This window comes from Homarus americanus, unplaced genomic scaffold (assembly GCF_018991925.1).
Source record: "Homarus americanus isolate GMGI-L3 unplaced genomic scaffold, GMGI_Hamer_2.0 scaffold57980, whole genome shotgun sequence".
NCBI classification, from domain to species: domain Eukaryota; kingdom Metazoa; phylum Arthropoda; class Malacostraca; order Decapoda; family Nephropidae; genus Homarus; species Homarus americanus.
Genome location: NW_024716703.1, coordinates 23,343,416 through 23,369,671, shown reverse-complemented (window position 1 = coordinate 23,369,671; position 26,256 = coordinate 23,343,416). Strand labels below are relative to the sequence as shown.

Genomic DNA, 26,256 nt, shown 5'->3' with positions numbered 1-26,256 from the left:
GTTATTTAGTTAAAATACAATCCATGAAAATGAGAAATTAGATGGTAGCAATATACTAAGTTTAACTCAAAGTTATTCTTGTTAAAACCAGGAGCAGAGATGCTCAGCCTCCAAACAATATAAATGACCCTAGGGTAGTGGTTCTTATATTATGGTTCGCAACCCAAATTTGGGTCACCAAGCTGATTGAATGAGTCGTGAGATTCAAAGTTGTTCAAATGGGTCACGAGAACTTCATCGTCATTAAGGCTGCACATGCTTCACTTCAATCTTCAGAACACACATGGTGTTGCTTGTGGCAATGGCTGGTTTTTAATAATTGTTTAAACACTTCTGTGTAATTATGTATCCTAGTTTTTCTCACTTGCTTTTAATTGCTCTTTTTTCATGCTGTGCCAATTCTGTAATCATCTCATTCCTTGTTTTGTCTCAATTTGTTTTCTGCTTGTGTGTGTTTTTGCATTGAGGTACCGCTGAGTTACTCCTGGAATTTGACATTTTACCAATATTTTTTTTCAGGATAAGAAATGTACTTACAATGATGCATTTTCAAATCTTGAATTCACTCACAAAACATGGTTTGGCCGAAAGGTTCTCTTGAGCCAAAATTGTTGCTTCAAGTGACCCACTTCACAGATTTATTCGGTGAAATAAAATGCCTGAATGCTTCTATGCAAGGTAGGGGTCACACTTTCATCAAGCTCACTGACAAGCTATCCTCATTTAAGGATAAACTGTAGTTGTGGAAAGGCAAAATGGAGTGAGGAAAGACTGGGTCTTCCCGTCCTTAAGTCACCTGTCAGAAGAATTTGAGGAAAATATATCACCATCATTAGAGGACATTCATGGCAGTGTCTTGGAGCACTTGAACAAACACTTAGAATAATACTGTAATATTCAAACAATATATTCCTGCTGAAGTTACCAAGAAATACTACTGGGTTCTACATCCTTTCTTATGTTAATATGGAAGTTTTGCCAGACAACAATGCACTAGGTCTGCAGTAACAACTGATAAAAATACAACATGATGAATTAATGCACCACAGCTTCAAGAAGCAGTTCTAGGTCATGTTCTTCAATGAAAGAGTAATCGTTCCTGTCAAAGCTCTGAAAGTCTTCTTGCCATTCACCATCATGTACTGTACCGTTTTCGAGGCAGAATTGTCAACATTAGCACTGACAAAGATGAAGCTTCAAAACAGGATCTGCGCTGCAACCTGTCTGCCAAAACACTTCACTTTGAAGACCCGGATTAGAGAAAAGAAAATCCTCTCTTTCTTTAATTTCTATCCTGTTCGTCACTGATCGGCTCATTAACCGCTTGAGCAGTTGGTCATGTCTGTTACACAGTGTTAGCAAGTACTGACGCCTGAATGTATCTGAACCTGCTCCAGTGTTGGTCAAGTCTGATCCTGAAAGAGCTCACACTTGATGCATTCACAACACTCTCTGGCAGACAGTTCCAAGAGTTCACAATTCTCACTCGAAAGAAGTTTGCTTTGACAGTTTTCTGGATTTGTGGCTTCTTCAACCGTTAGCTGTGACCTCTTTGTGGGGTAGGCATCTGCTAGCTCCAGGTAATGGATACTCGACTGAGTAGAGGCCTTTGAGATGTTTCTACACCTCACTTAGGTCACTCCTTGCCTGTCTGTAGTATAATCTAAGCAGTTGCAGGCGACTTAATCTACTGGATAACCGAGGTGCCAGAATACAGGCACCAGTCTGGTGGCCCTCCTTTGAACATTTTCAATCAAATGGCAGTCCCTATCATATCTCGGGGACCAGACAGGGTGATAGCACTCCAGGCGGGGAAGCACCTCACTCTTTGAAGTGTGTTACAAGGGACGGACCGTCTAAATATCTGAACGACCTTCTTATAAGACCATTAGTTTAGTTTTTTCGCACAATGGCTGAATACTTCAGTTCATTGTCAACATACACACCCGGGTCCTTTTCACATTCAGTCTCTATTAATGCAGTTTCTTCATCCCGTTGGGGCGTATGATATGCCTCTTTACCGTTGGTATGTCCCAGGTGCAGCTTCTTACACTTCATGACATTTAATCTTAGCGGCCATTTCTTCAGCCACTCTTGAAATTAACAGAGATATTTTTGCAGCTCTTCACAGTCTGTTTGGTTCTTAATTTCCATGAATAGCTTTGCATCGTCCACTAACATTTGTATGGAGGACTGTATAGCTTCTGGCATGTCATTTATGACACAAACAAACAACAGCTCAATACCCTGCTCTGTGGTACCCCATTTGTCACGGGTACACATGATGATTTCATACCATTAATTATTAGTTTGAGCTTTATTATTTACATTTTATGATATTATATTATTGTACAGTAGAACGTCGATTTAAAGCTATTCAATTTAAGATTATTGATTTAAAGTGACACCCACAATTAAGGACAATGTTTTAATCTAAAGTGAATCTTTCCTATTTTGGCGAGTCAATCTGGCGCATTACATTTAAAATTTTGCGCCTAAAGTTTCTCTGGGCACGCTACACTGTCCTAAGGGCAAAGCTGTACTGTATGTGCACTCAAAATAATATACTAAATGATTACTAAAATTTTTGTCTAGTGCAAACTATAGCATGTTTATATTCAAATTAATCACTATCTTATAAGAATACCAGCAATGTTAATTATATTCTCCCCTGTCAGTTCAGTGATATTTTATAAGAGAAAACTTAAAGTCACTCTTAAAGACAGATAAATAAATAAGTACAGGTTGTACCTCTCTAGTCCAGCATTCTGTGGTCCGGAAACTCCCGTGGTCCGGAACGATTTTAGTTTGTCCAATAGGTAGATAGGCAGCTTTTTTTTTTTGTTTTTTTTACTTATCTGAATTATTATTATTATTACAGGAGTATTAAATTTTTGCCCCTCAGGCCCCAATGTGGGTCAGTGACCTATGCCCGGGTGGGCTAATCCCCTTAAAAAAAAAAAGCCGCGGGAAATTAAGGTTTGTTTACATCCGGCAGTTCGGCTGCTCTCTCTCTCTCTCTGCTTGTCTATACAGAGTACAACATTTAACCCTTCAATATATATGAGCAGTAAATAAGTGTTGCTTTCATATTCTTATGTAGAGTAATGACGATATGTTTTCACATGTGCGCACTTACATACGAGCAGTCTCACTTTTTTTTTACCATTAATGGTTAGCTACTTATATTGTTCCATTTATTAACATTAAATAACATTACAGGTACTTCAAGCAACCATATTCATTTTTTACATTAATTTTACTACAGCTAAATTCAGGGTCTTATTTTCTTCAGTTTTATATGTAGAACTAATCAGTCACTGGTTTCGTAAGCTTTAACATAAACAATGCCGGCAGCCGTCTCGTCTCCTCTAATATTCCACGTATTATTAATAAATTGTATTGTTAATTTTGCACACACGTACATTAATTCAATAAAAACAAATTCAGAAACATTAATTAAAATATATATGAACAGTAAATAAGTGTTACTTTCATATTCTTATGTAAAGTAATGACGATATGTTTTCACGTGTGCGCATGCGCACTTACATATGCGATCTCTCTTTTTCTTTACCATTATCGTTCGCTAATTCTATTGTTCCATTTATTAACATTAAATAACATTACTTAAAACAACCATATTAATTTTACTACAGCTACAACCAAGGTCTTATTTTCTTCAGTTTTATATGTAGAACCAGTCAGTCACTGGTTTTGTAATCAACGAAAACAATGCTGTGTCATTTCCTCGTGTGTTTTAATTTTCTACGTATTATTAATGAATTGTATTGCGCATTTTACACACATAAACATTAATTCAATAAAAAAGACATTCAGTAATAAAGACATTCAGTAATAAACAATAATGAATCTTTTGTACATAAGAGAAATGACGCTGTTTACACAATTATGCACGTCGTCTGCACGTTGGCGGGCCGTTCAAACCCGTCGAAATTAAAGTTTCCGCCGTCAAAATTTTTATTTATTTATTTTTTTGTATGTTCCAATAAAATACATTAAGAATTAAAAGCTCGCAAAATTTGAGAAGCTACTATACGACATTTAACCCTTCTATATGTCTTCAAAGAGACCATGACGCAGAGAAAGTGGTGCTAGTGCTTCCAGGCATAAGCACAAGTCACTATCTATCCAGGAAAAGGGTGAATTTCCATGGTCCGGCAATTTCCATGATCCGGCACCGGTCAGGTCCCGAGGTTGCCGGACTAGAGAGGTACAACCTGTACTAGGCCTTGGCATCAACTGTCAAACATATCACCTTACCTCCCTCCCCCCTCCCTCCATCTTCCCAGCCAGTAAACAGACCATTTCGCATCCCTTAATTTTAGCTGTGTTGATTTATGAGTGTTTGTTTTCACATAATACTACAAAAAACAATGTTTTGTTTATTCTAGGAGATGGGCTGAGGTGCATCTGGGTAGACTCTCAGTCTTTTCGTATTTTGTGTTTCTCTCAAGTACCAAACTAAATTATTCCATTGAGACAACAATTTGATTTAGTGGGAGTGACCTCTCTTGGAACTAATCTCGTGTTAAATCAACGTTCCACAGTATTATTAGTTTGAGTTTCAATGCTTTTTTGCTGGTATATACTAACAAATTAAAGAAAAACTTATTTTTTGTATTAATTGTGATTATTTTATACTGTGGGTCGTGAACCTATGTTGTTTTGGGTCACGATGAACAAAGTTTAAGGACCACTACACCTAAGAACACTCAAGACCACTGCCTAGGAACACTCAGGACCACTATGCCTAGGAAAACTCAGGACCACTATGCCTAGGAACACTAAGGACCAATATATTGCAAAGAGATATTATGGTCATACAGTACAAAGTAAATGTGGGTATCATGGCCATCATAACAATTTGTGTATGGGTATCATGGCCATCATAACAATTTGTGTATGGATATCATATCTAAGGGTTGGGGATCAAACTCCTCCATTCTAAACATCAAGATATAAACCTTGGAAAGAGAATGGAGGCTGTTGGAAAGGACCAAGTACTAGTGATTTTTTTTCTCAGGTTAAATGAAGGGATTGGTGCTATTGATGACATCACTATTTTAACTTAAAAGAGTTAAAAAAGACAAGACTTGGTTAAGACTGTCGTTAAGGATGAATTATTTGGCGAGAGCAACAACAATGTGAAATAAGTGATTTTTTTATACGGGTGTAAGGAGGTTTGGCCCACGATGGATGGATGGGTGTGTGTGTGAGCTGGAGGGACTAGGTGGTAAGGTTATCTACAACTGCTGCTCACCAGTTTACCAGCAGTGGGACAATTATAAATGGAGAAATAATTACTTCTGACCTGGGGATATACCATCAGTCCAACTAGTTGAGACAAAAGACTTGTTTGTTGGTCTCCTGTGTTGTGTGATGTTGCTGCACTAACACCTGCACTGTGTTGTCTGAAGTGGCGTGTAAGAACAGTAACACTGCAACACACTGGCTTTTTAAGTTATTATTTGGGTCAGTTTATCAAGACTCACTGGCAATATGTACACCTAGTGAGCTGTGGTGAAATCCCTCCAACCAGCCATGATTGTTCAAGGAGTTGACCAAAGTAGTCTGAAGAAGATGGTAACATCTGGAAATACAGTGGTCCAAAATGATACCTTCTACCCCTGCTAAATCAGTGTTGGTACACAGTGGCATCACTTGTGACAGTGCTGTACTCATCAGTATACAACCATTATTCAGTGACTGCTATCATTTAGCCAGCCATTCAGTTTCTCGTAAAGTCAAAAGTTAAATTAGGGAACACGAGACACACGTTCATATGAACACTGGCTCTCAGTCTTGTGGGGCAGATAACTGTATACAGTGTTCTTACATCTTATGTATTCACACCTACTATTGTGTATATTTATAAGTTCAAACCAAGCTGGTTGGTTGGTTTTTTGGTGAATATATGAAAGGATGTCTTATTATAAAAGTGTTACAAATAATATCCACAAAATGGATGCTGTGGCCCAGTGGATGCAGCATTCACCTCCTGAGTCTAAGGGTCACTGGTTCAACCCCAGGGCACCCTGAGATCACCTAACTGTGAATGAGTACGTAACTTTAAAGGTAGGAAAGCGTAGGCAGTTGAGAGTAGTGACAGCCACACTGCCTTCGTGTGTACCAGAGGCTTTCTATTCTGTGTGCCGTTACCTCACTGCCTATAATGGGCCGTCAGGATTCTGGGAATCACCATTAATCAAATTATCCGTCCATAGCCCAACAGAAAGCCTTCCTCTTTATCGCTTGTCAATCCACGCCACAAGAATCTCACCTTTCCTGTTCTTATCATCATTGATGCAGTATTGTACATGATTAGGGTAATAATGTGCTAAGTTTGAGATATTTCTGTTATCTCACCATCCTCATCTGTGTGGTGACCTTGTCCACTACCTGCGCCACACTGCTCCTGCTCACGCCCACCTTCTTCCGAGTGCTCCTCAGTGTCTTCTTCTTCCTCAGCCTCACCGGCGTCGCATGCCTGTCTGAGTCACCGCTGCTCGAGTTGCTCTCGCTGAAGAAGTAATGAGTCGTGCTATCATGTTCTAATTTGTGCTAATTCATAAGAAACTTTTGAAAATGAACTACTCATTATCGTGAAACTATAAGCCATGAAAAACATACAGTACAAGCATAAAAAAAAAGTAGGGAGATGTTTTCACAGCAGCAATCAATACATTGGTGGTATTGACATAAATCTCACCTGAAGTCAATGGATGCTGGTTCATCTGCATTAGAGCCTTTCTTGATCAATCTTGACCAAAGTTTGTTCCTCAGTTTTTCCTTTGACCTGCAAAAATAAAAACATCATCTATAATTTTTTTTTATAAGTACAGTAATAAAAATTTAGGCATTGCTTATCAGTTGTTTTCTCACAGCTTCATATTTGTGCTAAACAAAGGTTAGTTCTGAGGAAATATTTCAGGACACAATTCCATAACTTATAAATTTCTATAAGCGAGACACAAGTTATTATTTGAAAGCAGTCAAGACTTACCGCAAAAGATTGATCCATGAAAGCAAAGGAGAAAATCATTAATTGAGTCACCATAAAGTTTCACAAGTACTGTACAGTAATCTAATTATGTAAGGAAAATGTAAAGAAAAAAAAAGTATTATATGTGTTATTGTCAGGTCCTTACAATTTTTTTTTTACAGTACTGTATGTATATGTACAGTCAATAAAAAATCAGTACATGGGGGGGTCGATGAATATCAGAATGAATACTGCGACTCCTGTCATCTTGGTAGGGATGCCAAATTCCGTCATCCGTTGGTTCATAATGTCCAACGCTTCTTTGTAATAATAATTTTTTGTTTCTGTATACCTGGAAGGACTTGTGTTGCTGATATCTTATGAAACATTCTTTCACTAAATATCTCATGCATGCACTACTGTACCTATTTCCTGCCTCTACAGCTTATAAGGAGATCCCCTCTTACGTTCATTAAAATTATACCAGGGTTGTTTGATTTAAATCAACTTGATACATGTAAAGGGAAGGAAAAAAATGAACAAAACTGCTTGCATACCTTACTGTATTGTTAATCAGACACAGAAACAAAATATGCTCTTATTAGAGAACCTGACATAGTTAAACACTTCCACTTTTGCAATGTTCACTATTCATTGTTCTCACAACAAAAATTACAATACTATTTGCTTTGCAAGTGAAACAACAAACACAAATTTCAGATGAGTATCATCACATTTCTTATCTTGACCCACATGTTCTCTTGCACTGTCTCGTACTTATGCTTCAAACAACTAGGAGTTGTAGGTAAATGTTAACTGCTTAGCTGTAAGCCTGTGACTAGGGGCTACTGCACACTGGCACAGGTCGTAGCATGATGTAACAGGTTGGCAGTGGATGATGCAATACTCATCTTTGATGATGTAATCTAAGGCGTTTATTGTAAGGTGTTTTAAGATGCACGGAATAGCTAACGCGTTAGCTTTCCCGGACTGTGTTAAAAAATACGACATTGTACTGCGTCTTGGGAATAACTGTTGTATACCAGTCTTCAGAAAACAATAAAATTAGGAAAACTGTGATTTGGACACAATACGGAAAGAAATAGTGAAGAAAATACAGTAGGATCTGAAGTTTAGTGAGTTTTAGATTCGTGATTCATATGTTTCGCGTCACTTTTAAAATTTCGAGCCTCTCAAGAAAAGCGATTTTCATTACCAGTTTCGCGTGTCATTGTTGAGTGGACAGCGCGCATTGTCACTGTCTTTTGTTATCCATCGGCCAGCCGAGTGTTTTTTGTTTCGGTCTAACGGCAGTTAGTTTGAATGAGCGAGTGGTGCAGTGACCTTCGATTATATAACCCATTGTGCTTAAGTTTCATTAGATTCTTGTTTAATTTTACCTTGTAATTCAATTGACAGTAGGAACATTATAGAATCTAGTCTCATTAAACATACCGAATCCGTCAACATGAATTTGAGTAATGGTATGTACAAATTGGATAATTTTGTAATTAAGAAGATTTGTGTCCAGGTGAGAAGGTTGGGTCAGCTTACCCTCTGACCTGACTACCAACCGCTGCGGTGGTTTTTTGAGGATAAGTAGGGTCATTACCTAATACCTGACCATTGTGGACTTGACCTCACCCTCCTCTGTATATATATATATATATACCTTGTTCTGCATTTCTACTTAGTTTGTACTCACTCCTGAAGATATGAACTACACGAAAGCGCTTGGGAACTTCGTGTTTTCTTTTTCCTTGTGGTTATTAGCATATACCTGGATCACGCGCACCTACAGTGATTTATTTGCATATATATATATATATATACAGTATATATATATATATATATATATATATATATATATATATATATATATATATATATATATATATATATATATATATATATATATATATATATATATATATATATATATATATATATATATATATATATATATATATATATATATATATACAGTTGTACCCCACTTAACGCGGTCAATAGAACCCAGAGGGTCCCGTGTTAAGTGAAATCCGCGTTAAGTGAACAACAGAACATATGGGATTAATTCCAATAGAAACCGGCCCGACCCCCAAACTCCACTTTTTGAAGACACATAACTATGTTGTAGTAAAAATAACATCTTAATTTTATGATGGTACATGCACACAATTAATACTTAAGAGAAATAGAGAAATACAGTCGCCAAGTTAATGTCCATTCAAATAATGGACTCAACTCCCTCCCCTCTTCTCACACTACACTGCTGGCTCTTCCCTCTCTGAGAAATTTTTGGGGAAAACCACTAAATTTTAATAAATAATACCTCAAACTAAAGTTAGGATAATACAATTGACATTGCTGGATTCCTTGTAAGACCAGGAATATTTTGAATATAAATGTCATATATTTTGCACAAAAGATAACATATTTACTCAGAGAAAACATTTTATCTAAAATTTGTATGTCTAATGCAAAATATATGATGTTTATATTCAAAATGATCACCAAATTATAAGAATTCCAGCAATGTAAATTATATTCTGACCGGGTAATTTGCATGAATTTTATGAACTAAAACAGGCAGTCAGGCAGGGTGGCGGGTGGGGCAAATCTAAAAATAGCGTCTCGAGCCGGACACTCACCGCGTATATGTGGAAAAAAATCCGTGTTAAGTGAAAGTTCAGCTCTTGGCAAGGCACTCATGTATGATAAACGATATGAAACTGCTAGGCGGGGTAATGTGTGTGTGTGTGTGTGTATATATATATATATATATATATATATATATATATATATATATATATATATATATATATATATATATATATATATATATATATATATATATATATATATATATATATATATATATATATATATATATATTCGGTGCCGACACTCACCGCAGTATATGTGAAAAAATCCGTGTTAAGTGAAAGTTCAGCTCTGCAAGGCACCGCCAGATATGATAAAACGATTATGAAACCGCTGCTAGGGCGGGTAATATTGTATATATATATATATATATATATATATATATATATATATATATATATATATATATATATATATATATATATATATATATATATATATATATATATATATATATATATATATATATATATATATATATATATATATGTGCAAGTAAATCACTGTAGGTGCGCGTGATCTAGGTATATGCTGATAACCACAAGGAAAGAAGAAACACGAAGTTCCCAAGCGCTTTCGTGTAATTCACATCTTCAAGGGTGAGTACAGACTAGAGAGAGTAATACAAATCAAGGTGTATATATACAGAGGAGGGTGAGACCAGGTCCACAATGGTCAGGTATTAGGTAATGACCCTACTAATCTTTAAATAGCACACAACGGTCGGTGGTCAGGTCAGATGGTCAAGTGACCCGGCCTTCTCACCTGATCACAAATCTTCTTAATTACAAAATTGTCCAGCTTGTACATGCCGCTACTCAAATTCATGTTGAATGCTTCGGTATGTTTAATAAGACTAGATTCTATGATGTTCCCACTATCAATTGAATTACATGGTAATATTGAGGAGGCATTATCCCAGTCAATGCAATGCTTGTTATCCCTTAAATGAACAAACAGAGCATTGGATTCCTGGCCTGTCCTAACACTGTATTTGTGTTGTTTAATTCTAGTTGCAAGATCTTTACCTGTCTGGCCTAAGTAAAACATATTACATTCTTTGCAAGGAACTTTATAAATGCAACCAATTGTGTTGTTGGGGGAGTTCTTGATTAACATTTGTTTAACAGTGCATGAGTTTTTAAATGCCACATTGACGTTCCAGGTTTTTAGCTGTGCAGGAATGTGAGAAATTTTTGTGAAATGGTAATATTAAGATATTCTTATGGTCATGGGTGGGCTTGGGGTCAGTTCTATAAAAAGTTTTCTTAGTAATGTTTAAGCATTTGTCTATGAAAGATCTAGGGTATTTAAGGTTTGAGCCAATATTATATATATATTTGTATTCCTCATCGATGAATTCTGGACTGCAAATTCTCAAGGCACGTAAAAACATTGTTGAAAATACTGACTGTTTGACTTTATTATGGTGGGCAGAATAATAATGAATGTATGAACACACATTAGTTGGTTTTCTATAAATAATGAACTTAAAAGTGTTACCTATTCTGTGTATCAGACAGTCTAGGAATGGCAATTTACAGTCTTGCTCTAATTCCACAGTGAATTTGATCGAGGGGGCTAAGTTGTTAAGTTGTGGTAGGAAAGCTTTTAGGTCCTCCTTACATGGCCAGAGACATAATACATCATCAACATATCTAAACCAGACTGCTGAGGGTGGTAAAATATTACTTAATAGTTTCTTTTCAAAGAATTCCATATATAGGTTGCTTAATACAGGTGAGAGTGGATTACCCATTGCCATACCAAATTTTTGAGTATAATATTCCCCATTGAATTCGAATTTGCAATCCTTAATACATAGTTTGATGAGTTCGATGAAGTCGTCTTTCGAGACGGGCAGTGAAATGTTATCCAGGGAATCTATGAGGAACTCTAGTAAATCATCAACTGGGACCTTTGTAAAGAGTGACGTTACATCAAAGCTGACCAGTTTAAAATCATGATTAATGTGTAAGTTATTGAGTTTATCAACCAGATCCATATTATTCTTGATATTGGAGTTAGAAATGTTGCCAACTAGGGGATTTAGTAAAGAAACTAACCATTTAGATAGTTTATAAGAGATTGACCCAACTGAGCTAATGATGGGTCTTGCTGGGTTATTAGGCTTGTGGGTCTTGATTAAACCGTACACGTATGGCAGTGGAGGGGACGTTGAAGTAAGATGTTTAATGAGAGTAGCTTTGCCTCTCAATAGAGACTTAAGTTTTTTGTTGAACTGGGTGTTAACAGTGTTGAGAGGATTATTTATGAGCTTAGAATGTGTTGCAGCATCACATAAGAGTAGTGATTCTAAACAAAGATGACTATATCTCTAAAATGAATGACCTCTTATGGATACTACAACATATTCTTATTCTTTGAGCAAAATATATGACATTTATATTCAAATGATTGGCTGTCTTGTAGGATTCTAGCAATGCAAATTATAATCTCCTAACTTGAGATATTATATAAGATAAAAACTGGAAGCCTAAAAGCCTGGCTGGGGAGGAGGGGAGGAGGATTGACGGAACCAGCCACGCCACCCAGCAAGGGGTTGGGGGGGGAATGGGGTCGGTGATAAGTTTGAGGTGAAGGTCTCTGTGTGTTTATTTAACAGTCCTACTAAGCTTCTCTCATTTTAAAATGCCAGTGAAATACCAGGAGAATATAATTAACATAGCTGGGATCCTTGTAAGATACTGATTTATTTGAATATAAACATGTTGTAATTAGCACTAGACATAACAATTTAAGTACTGTAATCAAATTAGAACATGTGCAGTCCAGCTTTGCACTAATTTATTTCACGTTTATTTTAGTATGGTGTGTGAATGTAAATGGGTGAAACTAAATGAAGAAATTTATGTAAATTCACCGAAAATAAAAGTTGAAAAACTTTTTATAAAATGTACTACAGTATTGTACACTAATGTACTACTATTTTTTAATCTTGAGCAAATATATGACGTTATATTCAAATTAATCTTGTCTGCACATCTCAGCAATGCAATTTATATTATCGTAACTTCTTTAGTCTGAGATATTACAGTACAGTTAACCCTGATTTACTCGTCCCGCATTCCACCACGCTGTGCCTTGCCAGGGACCTAAAGTCACATTGGCGGCACGTGGAACCCCTATTACGCGAGATGTCCGCATGTATTTTAGATTTGCCTCACCCGCCCACTCCGCAGCCTGCTCAAAGCTCCGGCCCTTCCTCTCCCTCCGCTTAGAAAGCCGACGGTATATGAGTGTGTCTTTGTTACAAGATTACTGACGCTATGCGACATATCAGACTTCAGATTGGCCAAGTATCCCTACCCCTGCTGCTAGGCTGTAATTGGCTTAAAGTATTATGACGGTCCACTGGGGGAGGGAGGAGGAGTGAAACACGACGCTGACTTAGCTGCGTAGTTTCATCCTCAAGGCCAATTGCAAATGTGCATCCATTGTTCCAGAAATGGGTTTTCCGCTGACCACCACTCCCAGCAGAGAGAAACCTTTCTCATTTAACCCAGCGGCACTAAGCCAAAGAAGAGTACGACGCTCCTGTTACGAGGTAAGGTGAAGTATACCATCATCCAAGAGTTGGAGAAAGGAACAGGGCAGTTGATTTGATGCCGCCTGTTACGGTGAATGAATCTACTTATTCAACAATAAAGAAGGATGCCAAAGATATAAAGGAGCACACAAGATCACAAAGTCTGTGGTGATTCTATGATCAAGCATTTTCGCCAACCAGCCTCAAAACAGAAAAATTAATGCAGAGGTAATTTGCGCGCCAGGCGCGACGTGAATGATGGGCGGTCGGTACTTGTTGTTAATTTTATCGTGAACTTTCGTGTTAGCGGCAGTGGGTAATAAAGATGGAATTTCAGAGCCCAAACCTTGATCGCTTCTCTGCGGTTACAGAGGTTTAAGATCTCGAATAAGATCGTGTCACCAATATAAACATTGGTGGTGAAGAAGGCTTAGTGCTGACCAAAAGGGTAGCTAGGAATTTCTCCGCGACGTGAGATTATGGAGGAAGAAGGCGCGCAGCGATTTAATGTGGTGTTTAATATGGACGAATCATCTGTGCCACCTCCCAAGTCCTTTTGTTGTAAAGAATGCCAGCAAAGATCGGGTCGTAAGATGCAGAAGGAACGCATCACCGTCTGTTTACCAACAATGCCTCCGTACCTGTAAGCTCTGGTTATCGGTGATCCACACAGCACGCAGGCCGGGTGACGCTTACAAAACCATGGATGCACCAAGCTAAATGTCCACTGGCTGACCGTGACGTAAAGGCGGATGTTCTCTACATCATCCTCTCCGGTTTGATGACTGCTTTGTTCTCGGCGTAAAGAAATTCTGTGGTTTACAGAATGCCATATTCAATATTCAAGGTTAAGGGACAACGCACTGGTGACACTACCATTGTTAGATCGTCACTCCAACGAAAAAGTGGTCTTCTCTCCCAACGTCTATATATTACAGCCTGGACCAAGAGTTAACTTGTACGTAAAAAAGCTGCATTCTCAACAAAAAAATCAAACTCCTGAACGACTCACACTAAACAGACCAGGAAGAGTTGCGTAACCCGGAGTGACACCACCACTGATAGCAAGAGTTTAAGAAGATGAGGATCAACAGTTGAAACAGCAAAAAATGTCTAAACAATTCTGAGAGTATTTAACATCAAGAAAGCTAAAGACTTCTGGCGGAGTCATAATCAGCTGTCTATTGGCGCACCGTCACGCATGGAGACATAAAGGTATGGAATACCAGGTGAGAGGAGGAGTCAATCTGTGACTGGTGAGGTTCAGATCGTTGCAGTAGCAGTGGACTCAAGCAGAGGGTTACATCAGCTATACAGTTCCGCTTCTCCGAGACCACCAAATCACAACACCGGAGGTGATCAGAGATCCTGAAGTGACTGCCGACGGGACAGTAAGATCACGCCAGTGAAGAGGAGGAAGAAGGTGCGCTATTCTCCCAAGAACACAGTTTAAGTCATAGTGATATTTATGGTGCTATGGAGTGCAGAGAAAAATGAAGTCCTTCCTTTCCCCGCGACAATGATTTATGACCGCTTATGAAGTCTTCCATACCCGGGTTGGAAGCAGGCTATGGAGTCAGCATATCACGGTGTATCACGCATAAACATAAACACCAGCCGTCAAAAGTAAATTGAGTCTTCGCCTAACCCACCACAGCCAGCCCAAGCCAGTGATAAGGAAGGTGAAGATAACTTTGAGGGATTCTGTCAGGAAGTTCTGGAGCAACTGTAAGTGTTGGTGATGGTGCTTCACCTAGTAATGGTGATTCACCTGGAGGGCCAGTAATCTGCCCTCTGCCTCGAACGCTCTCCATCCCTCAGATGTTCCACTCCATCTCTTTCTTACTTCACCGTAGCGGTTCCACCTAAGTTTTAGTTTTTCTAACCTAACCTTTTATTTTTCCTAGTAAGAATCTTTTATTTTTCCTAACCTAACTTCTTCATATTACTGTTTTTTCAGCACCATCATAAAGTTAAGATAAATTTTACTACAACATAGTTGTGTGTCACAAAAAGTGAGTTTTGGGGGTCGGCCAATTCATTCTCAATTAATCCCATATGTTATGTTATTCACTTTTACGCTATTTCATTTACGGACCTCCGGCTACATTAACCGGAAAGCAAAGTGAGGGTTAACTGTACATAAAATAAACAAAGAAATCACCAATCTTTTATCTTGAACACGAGGTGGTAGGAAGACGGGGGTAAGGAGGGGGGAGGTGAGGTGACAGAATGTCCGGCGTTTGTTTGTTTATTTATTTATTTGAGATAAGATTTGACAGTTGGCTGCGAGAAGGCCTGCGTGTTTATTTATCATTACTTAGAGTGACTAAGCTCTTCTCATAATTTTTCACCCAAACGACCTGGGTGAATATAACTTACATTGGAGGATTCTTGTAAGATAGTAATTATTTGAATGTTTTTTTTCATTTAATTTTATTGTTTATTCCTTGATAGAGAAGCGGATACTAGTGCTGTCACTTGGTACCTGTACCATAACACCAGAAGCAACTGGCCAGTGTACAAGTATATACAGTCATCCCTTGGTTATCGCGCTATTGGGATCCCGCCGATAACAGTACAGAACCTACAGGATTTATTCCTAATTGGTTCAGACACCCATTTACGACCATTTAGACCCACTAAATATATATATAATGTTATGGTAAATATCATTAAACACACATAGGCATGGCTACGTTTTTACAAAGTGATGAAAGATGCAGCAATACTGTAGTCCACAAAACATGTAGCTATGCTTTTTATTTGGTCCCCGTCATAAGTCCGTTTCTCTCTCACATCAGGACGCCTGAGTCCTCCATTTCTCTCTTAATCTTAGAGTGCACCAGAAACTTTACTATTTTTAGTAATGCCACAGAATTTGAATTGCAACCCCAATTGCAACTTACATTGTTGAGGCAACTAGATATGTCTGATTACATCAAATGTGTTATTGTCAATTTGTAGGTGAAAGATTTTTACCTCAATAGATGTAGGTTAACATATCACCTGTAGGCAAATGCTTAGAAAAGCCTAAGTAAGGGCATATTCCTTTAACACATAATATCTGATCAGTATGGGAGGATCATCATGTCTCTGTCAGGGGCTCGTGGAGTGGTGGTCCAGCAGGCGTCCACGTGTTTTTGGGGGAAATACGGACGTATATCGCGATCGGACGTTGTTGATTGAGATAACAGCATGACTGTTGTAGATATATATATATATATACACACACACTGTATTAGTGTACATGACATTCAAGCCAGAATTTATTCTCGTAATGTCTCCTGCTCTTAGTAGTAACCCCCTCCCCCCATTCTGAGAAGCTGCAGCATTTGCAAAGTACACTGTATTTTGCAGGGTGTGGTTAGAAATGTCATGATTTGCAAGGTGCTTGCCTCCTCCCGTCTGATAGGCGGAGCTGCTGCCACTCACCCTGTCATATAATTGGTATTGTTTGCCTGTTTTTACTACCTTGTGCAGATCATGTGTCTTTTGTGTAACAAATTCAAATAATTTAGTACCTGGGTCCATAAGAAATTATAACTAAAATTTGGGTCACATTTCTGAGTATGTGCCCATCATGTGGTGTACAATAATTGCTCCTACACAATTTATTTCCCTTTTTCAATTATACCAGGAACCTTTCTTACTGATGTGAGTCTCTAAATCCTGAAAAAATGGTGTGTGCAAATAACCAAGGCAAGGAATATTAAGTTAAAAAGATATTACACTGAATTGTAGACTGTAATAATAGATGCACAATATCTGGATAAGAATATCAAATTTGAAGCCTAATAAATGGAATGGCCACGCTATTACTAGAATGTTAAAATATTAACACCAGAAAGAATTCAATAAATACCTTGATGGGTTGAGGATCAAAATATTCAAAGAGAGTTTCACAGAACTGTCGACCCATGGAGAGGAAGTCGTGTATGTTGTAGTGGGTGCCGGCCCGGGGTCCCTCTGAGGCCCCCCCAAAGGATGCCTCCATAGTATAGGAGTGAAGTACACCCATCATCCACACTACCACTCTCGCTGTCCCCTCCTTACATCGATGAACTTTGAATTTGCAGCTCCGGAAGCTAAACTACAACAGTCAGACATCTTTGTTAGGTTAAATACTCAAGTTTGTAACTAATCTTGACTCATATTAAACCAATCCATTATTATGTCTTAGTTATGTTTTAGTCAAGTCAGGATTAAATTATATTATAGTACAGTAATACCCAGATTTACGCGGTCAATTGAACCCGCGGTGGCCCGTGTAAAACGGGAAACGCGTAAATGGAACATATGGGAGTAATTGAAATAGAGACTGGGCCGACCCCCCAAACTCCACTTTTTCAGACACAATACGTACGTTGTAGTAAAAATAACATCTTAATTTTATTATGTGTGTGTGCATTAGGGGTCAGTGAAATTTTGCTCAAAGCTGCACTCTTCAGGCATTGTTCCTTATACATATCTAATACTCCATGCCAAATTTGAAGCTGATATGTAGAGGTTTAGTCTGCCGCATTTTCTACTGAAATTTTTAAATTTACCTACAGTACTAGCCAAACAGCCGCTGTGGCGGTGCAATGTTCTGTTCAGTGTTTATCAACTTTTTTTTCATATCTCTTATTTCATTTAAGTTGTCTTGTTGCAGATGAGTATGGTGCTATGTCTATATTGATTATCAGCCTTTTCTCATTTCATTTCTCAATGTTGTGTTACTGTACTGTAATGTAGATATCTGGTAGCTGGAGATATTCCTTATGTTGAGGATAATTCAGATGATTCAAGAGATATTCCTCTCGTCAATACTGATGCTGATTTTGTCCCTGATCCAAGGGCTCTGACAGACACCAGTTCACAGAACCGAACAAGACTCCCTACACTGGCTGCCGCTTGTGACCGATACTTGATTAGTGATTATGCTGGAACACCATTACCACCATACCTTAACTGACCTTGTTATCATAAAAGGATGACCTTGAAATGGGTTAGTGGTTCCCACATAAACTCTTGGGATCGAGTTAAAAATACTGATTAGAGCCAAGGAAATTAGAGATGGCTGGATTTTAGGCCATTTGATGTCACTCTATTTTGATGGTAAGAAAGAACCGCCACTGATGTGATGATAAAGAATGAGGGCAAGAAATGGGATGAGATGATGGTGAAAAGATCATTTATGTCATCATGGTTTAGACACAACAGTGCTCACCACACATGTGACTCCCAAGACTGGACACAGAGAAGCGGTGCAAAAAACTATTTAAGTTTCTGGGTGGAAAAATCTAACCCAGCAACCCATTGGTATTGTGTTATTTGAGTTGTGATGGAACCAATGTAAATGTAGGATCAGAAAAATGGAAATTCATTCATCATCTTGAGAAATGTTACTTGAGTCACCATCCATTATTTCGCCGTAATAAACTTCACTGAAATGAGCTGCTTTTCATGATTTTATCATATGATGGTAAACCAGAGTGGTCTGAGCATTGGCGTGTATTCATTGGAAATAGATCCAAGGAGTCTTTGTCTGAGCTTCAGTTATGCGTAACTTTAGCCAGTCAGTTTCTCGGATTTCCTGTGTTTGTGATGAAGTGGAGAAAAGATCTATGGATCAGAAATACTTTATATATAGGATTTGTAAAGAATTCATATACAGGTGTTGGTGAAGATGACTTGGCTGCTAATGAGCAGGTCCTCCTGTGTGTCAGGTGGAACACCTTATGGAGTAGGCTCCTCAGGCTGTATGTAGCATCAAGACCCAGCCATGAGTTGAAAAATTTGTGCATTTACAATAAGCCAAGTTCCGTTGCTCAATGTGGTTTTTACAAAATCAAGAAGATACCCTTACGTGGCACCTACAGCTCAAGAATATTCCAGTCCTAAATGTAAACACCTGAATAGTAGGGAGGACGATAAAGTAGAAGAAGAGCTGTCCAGAGAAAATGCATATAGCCCACACAGATGAACTTCTTCTTTTGTTATGTGTGCAGATGAGGACATGACTGTTAGAAAAAGCTGTCTCAATATTGAAAAAATTAGAGAGGAGAATCAGCAAAAGGAAAGAATGCACTGGCAGATCTGAAGAGAGGAGGAGGAAGATTCTGATGCTGCTGTTGAGGAATTTGGTAGCTATGCTGATGAGGAGGGTAAAGATGGAGATGGGAATGAGGATGCCTCCTGTTAACATAAGAAAGGTGTGACTCGAAACTAAAGTGGCAAGCAAAAAGCTATCATTTCCATGATTAACTGGAGGAATAGACTCAGACTGGGCATCCATTTATTCTCTGTCAATCTACAGGTTAATGACATTCTTGAGACACCGTGAAGTAGCGATGCTTAGTAGCCAAACAACACTCAGAGGCGGTCGAAGAGGCATAAAGGCGATGACTGAAGCTTGCACTGGTGGCGGAGATAAAATCCGAGGGTAGATATATTAGGCAAAAGATTTATTGTCTGAAAATGATGCAGGTTCCGCACAAAAAAGAATTTCAATATGAACGTAATGATTTTCTATCTGATTATTACTTATAACAAAATAACATGGTCGTCGATGTCACCATATAAAAATTTATCGCTATCACAGAGAAAACATTAATGACTTTAATTTTTGGTATACACTAAAAAGTTGACAAAAAAGTAAGCGTCGCGGCAGGGTAAGTATGCATGAAATGGCATGAAATTTTGCACAGGTGGTACATTTGCCATACAAACGATGCCTGAAAAGTGCAGCCTGCAACTCAAATAAAAGAGTTTTTCCCTGCCCTAATGGACACACAATTAATAATTGAAAATATCAATAATATAAGTTTTTAACACACATTAGTAGAAAGATGGCTGGGCACACGGGGATGGGGGTTGGTTCCGAGGCAGAGGCAGATTGTGGCCTCACCTGTATCACTATCACCACAGAAGCGCAGGGCCTCTTTGTCAAAACCTCAAAGTCCATATAAGTCCATATCCTACTACCACTGACTTGGGCCGGCTGTGGTGGGTGGCGGGTGAAAGAACTTCATAATGTTTGATGACTGGCCTTATCGCACCCTGCCGCCCGCTTCCAGCGTATATGAGTAGATGCATCGCCCAAAGTAGAATTCCGGTTCTATGGCGGTGCTCGTAAATGTGAAACATAAGCAGGAACGCACTCATCGAGGATATTACTGTACATGTATTGTATGTGAGACACACATTTGTTAATTAGAAGTGAAAGTGAAGTATTATAGGTATATAACAATATGATAAACATCAGACTTAAAATGCTGCATATTTAAATATTTACACAAGTTTAAAGTCGATGTTCAGTTTAGAAGGTCAGTAATTCCTTACAAGAAAGATTTAATATTATCAGTTGTTCTGACATTAAAAAGAGTAAAACTTGGGTTTAAGTTATATAAGTAAGTGTGTAGCAGCAACTGTTAGACTGTGAAAATGAAGCAAAACTTTTATTATTTTAGTTGGTTAAGCCAAACGATTTTATTCAGTTCAGAGGGGGCCCCATGCACAAGGGGTAAGTACTGTATGGTTCACTGGCAAAGTTTATTATATTTTAGCATGAATATTTGCTTTAAAAATTGGTTTCAGACTAAGATTAGTTGGCATGTAACATTGTTTAATAGTCGCGATATATGCAAGAACATTATGTCCTGGTCAGTACAATGGTTTGTGAAAAACACCTCGGAGGAGCCAGAAGATAAAGTCAAAATAGAATTACAGTACTATGTTAACGAATTCAAAACAGAAGCTCTTGGATTTGGAAAAAACATAGTATCACGAGGAGCCAAGAGTATGAATGTACAAGCAGAAAATTTAAGGAAATACCTGTACAGTACTGTATAATGTATTATCTAATCTGAAGAGTGTCAGTCAATTTTTGAGTCTGAATTTCGAACTTATCCCGGTAAATTATAATAAACTGATATATCTTGTTTACAGCTGGGCTAGCCATTATAGCAAAGTGCATTGTAGCAAAAATTACCACAAACTTTAAAGAGCGAGGGTTGCTAGTGGTGTGTCAGGGGGATGCTAGTGGTGGTAAGTGTGAAGGAATAAATGGTAGTGGAAGTAGTGTGAAAGAAAGAGTCGCAGTGATGGTAGAGTGTGAAGGAAGGGGTGCTAGTGGAGGTAGAGTGTGAAGGAGAGGTGCTAGTGGCGGTAGAGTGTGAAGGAAGGAGTGCTAGTGGTGGTAGTGTGAAGGAAGGGTGCTAGTGGAGTAGAGTGTGAAGGAAGGAGTGCTAGTGGCGGTAGAGTGTGAAGGAAGGAGGTGCTAGTGGAGGTGGTGTGAAGAAAGAGTGCAGTGATGGTAGAGTGTGAGAAGGAAGGAGTGCTAGTGGGTAGAGTGTGAAGAAAGGAGTGCTAGTGGTGGTAGTGAAGGAAGAGTGCTAGTGGCGGTGGGAGTGTGAAGGAAGGGTGCTAGTGGCGGTAGAGTGTGAAGGAAGGAGTGCTAGTGGTGGTAGTGTAAAGGAAGAGTGCTAGTGGCGGTAGGTGTGAAGGAAGGAGTGCTAGTGGCAGTGTGAAGGAAGGAGTGCTAGTGGTGGAAGTGTGAAGGAAGGAGTGCTAGTGGAGGTAGGAGTGTGAAGGAAGGAGTGCTAGTGGCGGTAGAGTGTGAAAGGAAGGAGTGCTAGTGGCAGTGAGTGTGAAGGAAGAGTGCTAGTGGCGGTGAGTGTGAAAGGAAGGAGTGCTAGTGGTGGTAGTGTGAAGGAAGGGGTGCTAGTGGAGGTAGAGTGTGAAGGAAGGAGTGCTAGTGGTGGTAGTGTGGTGAAGGAAGGAGTGCTAGTGGCGGTTAGAGTGTGAAGGAGGAGTGCTAGTGGCGGTGGGGTGTGAAGGAAGGAGTGCTGTGGTGGTAGTGTGAAGGAAGGGGTGCTAGTAGGTAGAGTGTGAGGAAGGAGTGCTAGTGGCGGTAGAGTGTGAAGGAAGGAGTGCTAGTGGAGGTAGTGTGAAGAAAGGAGTGCGAGTGATGGTAGAGTGTGAAGGAAGGAGTGCTAGTGGAGGTAGAGTGTGAAGAAAGGAGTGCTAGTGGTGGTAGTGTGAAGGAAGGAGTGCTAGTGGCGGTAGAGTGTGAAGGAAGGAGTGCTGGCTGAGATGTGAAGGAAGGAGTGCTGAGTGGTGGTAGTGTAAACGAAGAGGTGTTAGTGGCGGTGGGGGTATGAAGGAAGGAGTGCTAGTGGCGGTGAGTGTGAAGGAAGGAGTGCTAGTGGTGAAGTGGTGAGAAGGAAAGGGTGCTAGTGGTTGAGTGTGAAGGAAAGGGTGCTGGTGTGGTGGTAGTGTGGAAGGAAGGAGTGCTGAGGTGGTGGTGGTGAGTGTGAAGGAAGGGATGGTGGTGTGAAGGGGAAGGGTTGCTGAGTGGTGGTGGTGTGTGAGAGGAAGGAGTGCTAGTGGTGGTGAGTGAGAAGGAAGGGGTGCTGAGTGGTGGTGAGTGAAGGAAGGGGTGCTAGTGGTGGTAGTGGAGGAAGGAAGGAGTGCTAGGTGGTGGTGAGTGTGAAGGAAGGGTGCTAGTGGTGGTAGTGTGAAGGAAGGGGTGCTAGTGGTGGTAGTGTGCAGGAAGGGTGCTAGTGGAGTGTGAAGAAGGAGTGCTAGTGGTGGTAGTGTGCAGGAAGGGGTGCTAGTGGTGGTAGTGTGAAGGAAAGGGGTGCTAGTGGTGGTATGTGCAGGAAGGGGTGCTAGTGGTGGTGAGTGTGCAGGAAGGGGTGCTAGTGGTGGTGAGTGTGAGAGGAGGGTGCTAGTGGTGGTAGTGTGAAGGAAGAGTGCTAGTGTGGTGGTAGTGTGCAGGAAGGTGCTAGTGGTGTGGTGTGCAGGAAGAGTGCTAGTGGTGGTGAGTGTGCAGGAAGGGGTGCTAGTGTGAAGGAAGGGGTGCTAGTGTGAAAGGAAGGTGCTAGTGTGAAGAGGAAGGAGTGCTAGTAGGTGGTAGTGTGCAGGAAGGAGGTGCTGAAGTGAGAGTGTGCAGGAAGGAGTGCTAGTGGTGGTAGTGTGAAGGAAGGAGTGCTAGTGGTGGTGAGTGTGTGAAAGGAAGGGTGCTGGTATGGTGGTAGTGTGAAGGAAGGTGCTAGTGGTGGTAGTGTGAAGGAAGGGTGCTAGTGGTGGTGTGTGGGAAGGGGTGCTGCTAGTGGTGGTAGTGTGCAGGAAGGGGTGCTAGTGGTGGTAGTGTGAAGGAAGGGTGCTAGTGGTGGTGAGTGTGAAGGAAGGAGTGCTAGTGGTGGTGTGAAGGAAGGGGTGCTAGTGGTGGTGGTGTGAAGGAAGGGGTGCTAGTAGTGGGTGGTAGTGTGAAGGAAGGTGCTAGTGGTGGAGGTGTGAAGGAAGGAGTGCTAGTGGTGGTAATGTGCAGGAAGGGGTGCTAGTGGTGGTGGTGGGAGGAAGGGGTGCTAAGTGGTGGTAGTGTGCAGGAAGGGTGCTAGTGGTGGTAGTGTGAAGGAGTACTGAGTGAGGTGGTAGTGGTGAAGGAAGGGGTGCTGAGTGGTGGTAGTGTGAAAGGAAAGAGGTGCTGAGTGGTGGTAGTGTGCAGGAAGGAGTGCTAGTAGGTGGTGAGTGTAGGAAGGAGGTGCTAGTGGTGGTAGTGTGGGGAAGGAAGGAGTGCTAGTGGTGGTGGAGTGTGAAGGAAAGGTGCTAGTGGTGGTGAGTGGTGGGAAGGGGTGCGCTAGTGGTGGTAGTGTGAAGGAAGGGGTGCTAGTGGGTGGTAATGTGAAGGAGTGCTAGTGGTGGTGAGTGTGCAGGAAGGGGTGCTAGTGGTGGTAGTGTGCAGGAAGGGGTGCTAGTGGTGGTAGTGTGAAGGAAGGGGTGCTGGTGTGAAGGAAGGGGTGCTGAGTGTGAAGGAAGGGTGCTGAGTGTGAAGGAAGGAGTGCTAGTGGTGGTAGTGTGCAGGAAGGGGTGCTAGTATGGTGGTAGTGTGAAGGAAGGAGTGCTAGTGGTGGTGAGTGAAGGAAGAGGTGCTGAGTGGTGCTTGGTAGTGTGAAGGAAGGGGTGCTAGTGGTGGTAGTGTGAAGGAAGGAGTGCTAGTGGTGGTAGTGTGCAGGAAGGGTGCTGGAAAGTGGTGGTGAGTGTGAAGGAAGGGTGCTAGTGGTGGTAGTGTGAAAGGAAGGGGTGCTAGTGGTGGTAGTGTGTGCAGGAAGGGGTGCTAGTGGTGGTAGTGTGCAGGAAGGGGTGCTAGTGGTGGTAGTGTGAAGGGAAGGGTGCTAGTGGTGGTAGTGTGAAGGAAGGAGTGCTAGTGGTGGTGAGTGTGCAGGAAGGGGGTGCTAGTGGTGGTAGTGTGCAGGAAGGGGTGCTAGTGGTGGTAGTGTGCAGGAAGGGTGCTGGTGTGAAGGAAGGGGTGCTAGTGTGAAGGAGGAAGGAGGTGCTGGTGTGAAGGAAGGGGTGCTAGTGGTGGTAGTGTGCAGGAAGGGGTGCTAGTGAGGTGGGTGTAGTGTGCAGGAAGGGGTGCTAGTGGTGGTAGTGTGAAGGAGAAGGGAGTGCTAGTGGTGGTAGTGTGAAGGAAGGGGTGCTAGTGGGGTGGTGTGAAGGAAGGAGTGCTAGTGGTGGTAGTGTGAAGGAAAGGGGTGCTAGTGGTGGTGGTGTGAAAGAAGGGGTGCACTGAGTGGTGGTAGTGTGAAGGAAGGGGTGCTGAGTGTGAAAAGAAGGGTGCTAGTGTGAAGGAAGGTGCTAGTGTGAAGGGAGGTGCTAAGTGGTGGTAAGTGTGCAGGAAGGGGTGCTAGTGGTGGTAGTGTGCAGGAAGGGGTGCTGGTGGTGGTAGTGTGCAGGAAGGGGTGCTGAGTGTGAAGGAAGAGTGCTAGTGTGAAGGAAGGGTGCTAGTGTGAAGGAAGGAGTGCTAGTGGTGGTAGTGTGCAGGAAGGGTGCTAGTGGTGGTAGTGTGCAGGAAGGGGTGCTAGTGGTGGTAGTGTGAAGGAAGGAGTGCTAGTGGTGGTAGTGTGAAGGAAGGGAGGTGCTAGTGGTGGTGATGTGAAGGAAGGGTGCTAGTGGTGGTGGTGTGCAGGAAGGGGTGCTAGTGGTGGTGAAAAGGTGTGGAAGGGAGTGCTAGTGGAGGTGGTGTGTGCAGGAGGGTGCTGGTGTGAAAGAAGGAAGGGTGCTAGTGTGAAGGAAGGGAGTGCTTGGAGTGTGAAGGAAGGAGTGCTGAGTGGTGGTAGTGTGCAGGAAGGTGCTAGTGGTGGTAGTGTGCAGGAAGGGTGCTGCTAGGTGGTAGTGTGAGGAAGGGGTGCTAGTGTGAAGGAAGGAGTGCTAGTGTGAAGGAAGGAGTGCTAGTGTGAGGAAGGAGTGCTAGTGGTGGTAGTGTGTGCAGGAAGGGGTGCTAGTGGTGGGCAGGTGTGAAGGAAGGGTGGTAGTGTGAAGGAAGGAGGCTAGTAAGCAGGGGAAGGTGTATAGTGGGAAGGGTGCTAGTGTAAAAGATGGGTGCTAGTAAGACTGGGTGCTAGTGAAAGAAGGGGGTGCTGTGTGAAAGAAGGGGCTAGTGTGAAAGAAGGGCAGGAAAGAAGGGTGCTAGTGTGAAAGAAGGTGCTAGTGTGAAGGAAGGGGTGCTAGTAAGAAAGATGAGTGGTGGTAGTGCAGGAAGGGAAGAAAGGAGTTAGTGATGGAAGTGTGTGCAGTGTAGCTAAGAGTGCTGAAGGGGTGAAGTGAAGAAGGTGCTAGTGTGAAAGCTGAATAAGCAGGAAAGAAGGGTTAGTGTAAAAGAAGGGGTGCTAGTGTAATGAAGGAAAAGGCTAGGTGTGAAGGGGTGCTAGGTGAAAGAAGGGGTAGAAGTAATGAAGGAAGGGTAGTATGTAAAGAAGGAATAGAAGGAAGGTGCTAGTGAAGGAAGGAAGCAAGGGGTGGTGAAGAAGGGTTAGTGTGAAGGAAGGGTGCTAGTGTGAAAGAAGGAGAGAAGGTGAAAGAAGAACTAGTGAAAGAAGGGGCAAGCAGTGTGAGTGAAGGGTGCTAGTGAAAGAAGGTGTTAGTAGAAGGAAGGGTGCTAGTGAAAAAGGTGCTAGCAAGGAAGGAAGGTGTGAGAAGAGTGTTAGTGAAAGAAGGTGCAGGTGAGACAGGGTGCTGAGTGGTAGAAGGGTGCGGTAAAGGTGCA

The 26,256-nt window shown here is 41.1% G+C and overlaps 2 protein-coding genes across 6 annotated transcripts in view; both read right to left on the bottom strand.

Moving 5' to 3' along the window:
- Window positions 1-17,316, bottom strand: part of LOC121858338 — a gene marked incomplete at its 5' end in the record, with an annotated part of 38,734 nt that extends 21,418 nt beyond the window's left edge. Inside the window, 3 exon segments of the mRNA XM_042354734.1 lie at window positions 6,391-6,544; window positions 6,734-6,813; window positions 17,089-17,316. Of these exon segments, the coding sequence (XP_042210668.1) occupies window positions 6,391-6,544; window positions 6,734-6,813; window positions 17,089-17,316 (462 nt within the window).
- The window catches only part of LOC121858339 (solute carrier family 49 member 4 homolog), a 121,240-nt gene that overhangs the window by 46,241 nt on the left and 48,743 nt on the right, over window positions 1-26,256 (bottom strand). The gene's annotated exons all lie outside the window — the stretch shown is intronic.